We start from the raw sequence: 8,630 nt of genomic DNA, 5'->3' as shown, positions 1-8,630 counted from the left end.
CTGTTACATGCCGAAATAAAATAGGGCCGATAGGTAGGATTTTTTTTATTTTATTGAATTTTTTTATACACAAATTCAAATGAATTGGTTGAAAAACAAGACAGTTTTACCATTGCGTGGTGCTTTACTTTTGTTTGGGCTTGCCATATGGCAATATCTTTCTTGCCAACTGCCTTACAGCTACCACACAATGAAAAAAACTGTCTTGTATTTCTTCTTTAATTCCATGTTGCACTAACTATTTCTAGTACTTTTGATTTCAAACGCTTGACTGATTAAGATGCATGTAAAAGTTAAACCGACGAATGAGTGACTTCTGGATTTTTACGACGAAAAAAAATTTGGGTTGCCTATTAGATATAGGGTCGGTCGGGTAACTGTAAACAAACATATTTTTTTATTATGCCTTACCTCTGATGAAAGAAAGGAGGGAGAACATAATATAGGGCCTACTACAGAAGCATTAGGAAAAACCTCAGTTATAAAACATTTTTTTGCATTTGTTTGAGATTGGCATGATTCAATTCCCCCTACAGTTATTTCTAGATATTTGTGGCTTTTCCACATTGCATCTTTTGCCCTTTGCTCAATTGCTAAGAGAAGTGTTGCACAACTTTTCATACAAACAGGGTTTTCTAAACATTTTGATCGTGATCATAAAAATTTTTATGACCAGGACCTGGGAAGGGGCCATATCATGTGCTATATGTGCATACTGCCGAAAAATGGCCCAATGCATTGATGCCATGCAGCACAACACACATTGTTTTCTACTTTGTAAAGTTCATATCAGTCTGCCCTATCGGTACAGTATTCATCGTCGAAGGTAGATGGAATCTGTAATGTATCATATTAAAAAATTGGAACCTACATTCAACATATTTTACATCCATTGGTAAAGAAGTGTTAAGTCATTTTGGATGGCTGACCACAGGTTTACGAAAAATTTTTTACCTTACAATGAAAAACCACATCATCGAAGTTTTTTATCTTTGCCGGTCCCTTGATCTCTAAATCGACAATTTAAAAAAAGTGTGTGTTTGGTTTAAATGTAATTTTCCTAAATACTTGCTGTGGTAGATGACGAATGATTTATGAATTTCTTAGAAACAGAAAAATCACTTTTGCTAGTCAATGTCGTATGATTTGTCAATTCCTATGGCATTCTTTAGCAACTTAAATTTAGGTGTCAAAGATACATGTATATGCATTATTATTAGCACAAAACTATGACATGTTTTAGAATGACCTGAATATATTTCCTCTAGACCCCTTAAATTTCAAAATGACCCCGGTTAGTGGCTATAAATAACAGGGCCATTTGCCCGCATCTGTTGTTTTACCTTCCCAGGCACTGTATATTACGCTTATAAATAATTGAAATTAAATACAGGTACATTGATATTTTCGGAATTTCCCATATCAGGGTTCGACACTAACTTTTTTATGCATTAGTCCAGCCGGACTAGTGACTTATGACTTTTACTAGTCCGCAGGTAAATTTATTAGTCCGCAAAAAACAGAGAAATAAATTTTTAAACAAAAATTATTTATAAGTAGTACGTTTTTATTATAGTGATTCTTTTGTTTTAAATGCACAACACATTTAAGTGAAGTTTTTGATTAATTAATTAAACAAAAGTATCTGAGAGAAGTCAATTCATGAGGTTTAACATTTGTAAAATTAATTACAGGAACAGTAATTCCAACAGAGATTACTTTTGTATTGACTTCAAATGTTAATAATCAAACTAGAATTTTATGTTTCAAACACTGAGTTTTTGTTATCCCACAGTGACACTCGTATTTAGTCAACCACTTTTTTGGCCAAAGAATAGAGTGGTGTTAAATCTTCCTCATCAGAGCTGTAATTATTGTTCTCATCCGTGTTATTGTAGAACGGCCTCCTTGGTCTGACAGCACTTGAGTTCCATAGGTGAATTGCAGGCAAAGGATTAAACTTTACTACATCTTGTGTGTTAAATTGAATATGCATTAAATCATTTAAGACTTCAGAACGGAGTCTACATCTCCAGTCTGTCTTAACCATTTTCATTTCGCTAAATCCCCTCTCAGCATCAGCAGAAGAAGTGGGAAGGGACAAAATTATGTCCACTAGAGCAAGGAAGTTTTGATGTCCTTCCTTGTATTTATGATTCACCTCCTCCCAGGACAACTGATACACATCACAGTCACTGAAATTACAAAATTCTTGCACTATTATTACTGATTGTCCCGTCAAATTTGAAGTTTTTTGTATTGTGTATTTGGCCTTCATAAAATATTTTCGTACCTTTTATAGATCATGTTTTTCAGCATCTGCCATTCAGTATAAATCTCATCAGCATTGAATCCCGCCTTAGTCAAAATGGGTGAGAAATGGTCCACTAAGATTTCTAAATCTTCATCTCCAAAATCTACAGGAATTGTTTTCAAGAGATCTTACACCTGACTTGCAAACACAAGTTCTTTACTACCTTTATTTTAAAATTCTTTTTCATGATTATTTTTATTTTTATTCAAAAGAGATTGAACTTTATACTGAATTTAATTACATGATAACTTAATCTAAAAATTTATACCAGCATAATTTGATCGTTTTGGCCAGCCCAAAAAGTCTGCCAACTTCGTCGCTTTGAGAATCCTGGACTGCTGCTCATCGAATCTGCCATTTAAACAGTCAACTAGGCGATCAATGGTCCCCTCTCTTGGAAACTTCAAAGCTGCGTTATCTCTGGATCTTTCAATACGGTTAATTTTAAATCCATGAAACATGCCCTTGTCTAATTCCAGAAGTTGAACAAATTTCTTTAAAATTGGACCATCCCTGCAATTTAGTGACTCAAAATTCAAATTATTTTTATTAATTGATTGAAATTGATTGAAACTTGGTTTTAAAAAAATAATCATGAAATCAATGGTTTACTATTGAATTAAATATTGTCACTTTTCTTACTTATTTTTGTATTGTTCAAGCACAGCCATTGTTGCCAATACTTTGAGGTAAACCTCTGACACTGTAGCCTTTTCATGCTGTAGGAACAATGATAATGTTGAAAGGACTTTAATCACATCTGTCATGAAGTGTGCATAGACCAAAATGTCAAAATTCAACAACATTTTGAGATATCCATTAGCTTTCCCGACAGCATCAGTCGTTCTCTTAGGAACTTGGGAAGTGTGTGTCAGCTGAAAAGTATAGTACCAGAAAATAATGAATTGAAAACAAAGAGTCATAACTTTTAATTCACACCAATTGTAAGGGTTCATTGTTTTATATTTTTTGTATAAAGCAATAAATTATACCGTTTGCAAATGACTGACAATTCCTGGGTAAGCCTTCCACAAATTTTCTAATGCCCGCAGCCAATGTGAAAGCCATCTTGTTCCACCTATTCTTGCTGGTACAACTTTAGGCACATCCAATACTTCACATGATCTCCCTAGATCTGAACGATTTAGGGGGCTGTTATGATAAAATAAATAGAGTCCATCCAGTAGTTCTTCAAGCGTTTTATGAGATGGGTATTTACGCATGGCATCTTTGTATGCTAGCTCAAGGCGGTGAGCATGACAGTGTACTCCAATGATGCAAGGTTGACTCTCTCTTAATTTGGCTATGACTCCATTTTTCTTTCCTGTGTTGACAGATGCGCCGTCTGACCCAAAGCCCACCAGTTTGTCCTTGTAGTCTTTAATATCCAAAGATTCAAAAACTGTATCAATGACACTAATGATTCCATTCGCATCAGCACGTTCTGGCTCTCCTATTCCAATATAATATGTGTCAACAAGTCCAGCATTTGACGATCTGCAATACACTATTTCTTGTTCTTTAACTGACTTGTCTGTTGCTCCATCAGTGATCACAGATATGAATGGACATTTGTTCATGAACTTTTTAATATTGTTTCTAGCCTCTTGTGCAATAAAGAAGGAAAATATCTGGGCCTCTTTGTCTGTGTTATAAGTGTTTCCAACATCTATCCCTTTCTTTTTGTCAAGCTCAAGTATCCAAGGATAATCAGTGAATGGACGCCTATGTTGAACCAGAGCATGGACATTACAAAATAAAACTGTTAAACGATCGACAGCTTTTTTATTTAGTTTTTCTACAATCTTTTCTGCAGCAGACTCACCTCTTGGCGTAGATTTCGCTCTATGAATCTCAACACATTTTTTTATGAAAGGATGATTTTTCTTCATGGTAATTAATTGTTTCTAACCTAAGATTAGCACATCCAGCGGCAAAAGAGCATGCTTTATCTACAGTCCCTTTCGCGTGTTCTTTACAAATTGTACAGAACATAAGTCCTGTGCTTTTTTCAAAATATAACCAGTCTCGATTTTTCGTCCAAGATTCCTGGAAATCTCGTGATCGGCGACTCCGTTCATACTCCCGATCACGTTCTTTTTTCTCAATACTTATATCTAACTTTCGCCTTTTAACACTCTCAGTATCCGCTTTAAAAAAGTCCGACATCTTCTTCTGTTTCTCCATTGCGGGCGGCATGTGTCAAACTAAATCATGATCACTGAAACGTTTTACATAATTTCAATCAATTATACAAATAAGCGTCGTATTGACTAGGACTTACATGACCTCCCGCCATGCGTAAAGAGCTAAAAATACATTCGGGGTTTTCCAGCAAAATGTCGCGAATCGAACGTGAATAATTTTTCATACAAGCTGTAATTTTTATTAGTCCGATCGGACTGACTAGGCGCAGATTTTATTAGTCCGACATAAAATTCGTTAGTCTGAGACTAACGGACTAAGGTTAGTGTCGAACCCTGCATATTACATGACAAGGATCACGTCAACACATTGCTGTAAAGATAGCTGTATTTAAAGAGGTCTATATACTGTTTGTTTGATAATTAAATGCATTAAAGTTGACAGTTTGTCAGTTATAATGCTATATTTTCTCACAATAAGCTAGCTTACAATTAAAAAATTTATCTTCTTTTAGAAATATATGTATAAAAGTTCCCACAGGTAACAAGGACTTCCTGTGTATACTGTGTGTGTATAGGTATTAACACCATACACGATCAGCCTCTGGGAAAAACTTAGTCCCTCCCCTCACCAGAGAAAACTGTTCGGTTAAAAATATCATGAATATCAGCCTTTAAAACTGGTAGCTAGCTGATGAGGCTACTAGTTCTAAAATGGTAGTGGCCCATACTGATTTTTAACAGCTGGTATTACAGGCACTTGTTTTGGTAATAAATTTTTCAACCCATATTAGTATGATGATAACACAAGGTATCCAACTCCATATTACATTGAGTACCCCCCCCCCCTTCCCCAAAATTGGACTTATTTACACTTTCAGAGGAAATGCACTGGCAAACTGTTTATTACCATTGTCCTCTACGATAATTTATCTACACAACTATCTATGACATGTTTGTCTTATTTATTTTCTTTTATTTCCGTAAACAGTGTCAAAACTCTTACAGTGCAAAAGTCGACTTTTTTGTCTAGTCTAACTTTCAAGATAAATTTGTTGTAAAGTAATTAAAACTAATCTTTTAGTATATAATATAATTAAAACTAATTTGATATTGTATATTTAACAAGTAATCAAAACTAATTATATAAATATATATATATATATATTATACGCAGCTATAAGGTTTAGGACTCCCATACTTACATCAGCCTATATGCAGAGCTTTGGGAAATCGATTATGACGTCACAATGAAACTGAACAAATAAATCCTAAATACTAATGTTTTCTTTTTCATACACACTCAAATACAGTCTTTTCTCATAAACATGATAAATATTGTAAACATAAATTGATGTGTAACTTATCATGTCATAATAACACTATTTGAATGTAGAATTTAAGCCACCTTGACCTTCCTGCACTGACTAAGATGACGTCACACCCTAGTTTGACAAACAGTTTCTCTGTACTTGAGGCGTAGATCAAGCTATTATTGTAGCTTTTAAATATCAAAATAAAATAAGTGTGATCTGACCAAAACTAAGTCATATTTTTGAATGTATTAATCAATATTTTATAGTCTAATTAGGCCTAAAAAAAAAATATGTTTGTTTCCTGTAACATTCCCAAAAAATCAATGGTCGGTAGGTCGGGATTTTTTTTTTTTTTTTTTTTTTTTTTTTTTGCTTATGAATAATAGGGTCAAACATCCCCGGACTGAATTAACCAGGTGTTATATATAAAGTGGACACCCAACATGGCTGCCTAGCGGCAGAAAACAAACTTCAAAAAGTTGTGGGTGGAAATTGTTGTTACAATAATGATTACTCTTTATATTTAAGGTAAATGTTGACTAGGATGACATATTTTGTATCTCAAATAAAGCTACAATTAATATTTTTTGAATAAATGGAATCAGCTGATCGATCGAACCAAAGAGCAAATGCAGATTTGGCAGGAAAAAAAATGTGCCCGGGGGTAATTTGAATGAGTCGGTCGGGTTACAGGAAACAAACTTATTTTTTTTTTAGGCCTTAAATTGAAAATGTGTAGACCTCATATAAAGCTGCAGTAAGGCACATTTATACATTAACAATCTAGAATAACAGGCACAGCCCCTCGAAAATCCCAAAAGTTCAACGATATCTGCTTCACTATTATTTATGAATTTTTATACAAAGGTAGTAACATCCCTACTATTTTGAAAAGTGCCGGGAGCTGGTTGTGCACTGTTGCTTTTTTCCGTATTTTACCATTATTTCAATGCATATTATGTCAATGTAGGAAGTTTATCAAAAATTTTACATAATTCTCAGGCATGGGGAAGTTGCTCCCAGCACTTTTCAGGTTAAGGAATTTGTCTTAAAGAAAACAAAATTAATTTCATAGTGAAAAGATATCCGTATATTGTTGTACTTTTATGATCTTTGTAGCCATACATATTTTTTGTAATTTTAAACATGTCACTTGACAAACAGCTGATGTAAGTAAAGTTGCTTTGGCCGAACTCGGCAAATACCTCATATATATGAGGGTTGTCCCAGAAAACACAAACCTTTTGTATATTTCAGAAACTATTTGACCAGAACTAATAATTTTTTGCAAGTTGTTGGAAAATGATATTTTCAGTATTATGACAAAATATTTTAGGCTTGTGATGTCATTAATATGTAAAAACGGCATTTAAAGGGTGTTAAATATCGGTGGTCTGCACACTGCAATTTATTGACTTTTAAAAGTAGCATTGTCAATGAATTTTTCTTTATTACCAGGCTATACGGAAATATAATGTCACAAACTTTACCTCCATAAATACTCTTTGATCTCGCTGATATACTTGTGTATGAAAATTCATTAATTTGATATCATTAATGACAAATAGATGACGTTATATGCCAAAACACTTTTAATTAGATATTGTTAAAAATGGTGACGTTTAGCGATAATTTGGAGCACAAATTATTAAGCAGCACTGTCTTTAAAACGGGATAGGACTCTTGCCCATACGATGAAAGAGATATTAGTGCTGGAAGAGACATTTTGTAGACCAAAAGAAATGAAGACAAACTGAAAGTCCTGAGCTTGACGTCATAAGCCTAAGCCAAGGCCAGCGTTAAACAATGCGAACTGTTAGGTTTATTATCGGGATTGCGAAATTGTCTATTGAAAGAATTAATTCCACAATCTTTTAGCAACACACGCTGTATTTGAGATGCATTACTTGGTAAATAAAATAAAATTAAATAATGTGCCGAATTTATGCTTAAATAAATTAATTTTATCAGAAGCACATTTCCAGAAAAAATTCACAAAAATGTTGATCATGATGTATGCCAATTTTTAGCTCTACTGGTCAGAGACCAGAAGAGCTTATGCGATAGTAAGGTGTACGTCGTCCGTCCGTCTGTCTGTCTGTCCGTCTGTCCGTCTGTCTGTAAACAATTTTTCAAAACGCTACTCCTCCTACAGTTTTGGTCCGATTTTAATATAACTTGGCACACAAGTAGACTACACTAAGATACATAATTTAGTGCATCGGTTTTTGATTTCGATGGATGGTGTTGCCATGGTTACTAAAAATAGAAATTTCTGTGAAATTCCTTTTAAACGCTACTCCTCCTACAGTTTTGGTCTGATTTCAATATTACTTGGCACAGAAGTAGGCTACACTAAGATACATAATTTAGTGCATCGGTTTTTGATTTCGATGGACGGTGTTGCCATGGTTACTAAAAATAGAAATTTCTGTGAAATTCCTTTAAAACGCTACTCCTCCTACAGTTTTGGTCCGATTTCAATAGAACTTGGCACACAAGTACACTACACTAAGATACATAATTTAGTGCATCGGTTTTTGGTTTCGATGAACGGTGTTGCCATGGTTACTAAAAATAGAAATTTCTATGAAATTCCTTTAAAACGCTACTCCTCCTACAGTTTTGGTCCGATTCCAATATAACTTGGCACACAAGTAGACTACACTAAGATACATAATTTAGTGCATCGGTTTTTGATTTCGATGGACGGTGTTGCCATGGTTACTAAAAATAGAAATTTCTGTGAAATTCCTTTTAAACGCTACTCCTCCTACAGTTTTAGTCCGATTTCAATATAACTTGGCACACAAATATACTACACTAAGATACATAATTTAGTGCATCGGTTTTTAA

General features: G+C 34.1%; 2 protein-coding genes across 2 annotated transcripts; both read right to left on the bottom strand.

Moving 5' to 3' along the window:
• Positions 1-1,807: 1,807 nt before the first annotated feature.
• LOC133177169 (uncharacterized) lies at positions 1,808-2,466 on the bottom strand. The gene is made up of 2 exons (XM_061312261.1): positions 2,294-2,466; positions 1,808-2,195 (listed from the first exon to the last, which is right to left on the bottom strand). Exons 1-2 carry the CDS (start codon positions 2,317-2,319, stop codon positions 1,808-1,810), a joined length of 414 nt encoding a protein of 137 aa, XP_061168245.1. The 5' UTR covers positions 2,320-2,466.
• A 102-nt stretch (positions 2,467-2,568) lies between these two features.
• Positions 2,569-4,518, bottom strand: LOC133177168 (zinc finger protein 862-like). Its single transcript, XM_061312260.1, has 3 exons — positions 3,307-4,518; positions 2,957-3,189; positions 2,569-2,827 (listed from the first exon to the last, which is right to left on the bottom strand). The coding sequence occupies exons 1-3, from the start codon at positions 4,204-4,206 to the stop codon at positions 2,569-2,571; spliced, it is 1,392 nt and encodes a 463-aa protein (XP_061168244.1). The 5' UTR covers positions 4,207-4,518.
• Between the last annotated feature and the right edge of the window lie 4,112 nt (positions 4,519-8,630).

This window comes from Saccostrea echinata, unplaced genomic scaffold, assembly GCF_033153115.1.
Source record: "Saccostrea echinata isolate AGI-Se365-2 ecotype Australia unplaced genomic scaffold, CSIRO_AGI_Sech_v1 ptg000088l, whole genome shotgun sequence".
NCBI classification, from domain to species: Eukaryota; Metazoa; Mollusca; class Bivalvia; order Ostreida; family Ostreidae; genus Saccostrea; species Saccostrea echinata.
The sequence above is the reverse complement of the archived record's forward strand: the minus strand, read 5'-3'. Positions and strand labels throughout refer to the sequence as shown.

Bases quoted from the DNA above. Each gene is read 5' to 3' on its own strand.
- LOC133177169 (XM_061312261.1), bottom strand. From the start codon at position 2,319: ATGCTGAAAAACATGATCTATAAAAG. The intron at 2,196-2,293 runs GTACGAAAATAT...TTGTAATTTCAG, and splicing joins AAAAACATGATCTATAAAAG to TGACTGTGATGTGTATCAGT.
- LOC133177168 (XM_061312260.1), bottom strand. From the start codon at position 4,206: ATGAAGAAAAATCATCCTTTCATAAAAAAATGTGTTGAGATTCATAGA. The intron at 3,190-3,306 runs GTATAATTTATT...TATACTTTTCAG, and splicing joins TTGTCAGTCATTTGCAAACG to CTGACACACACTTCCCAAGT. The intron at 2,828-2,956 runs GTAAGAAAAGTG...ACTAAATTGCAG, and splicing joins CTTGAACAATACAAAAATAA to GGATGGTCCAATTTTAAAGA.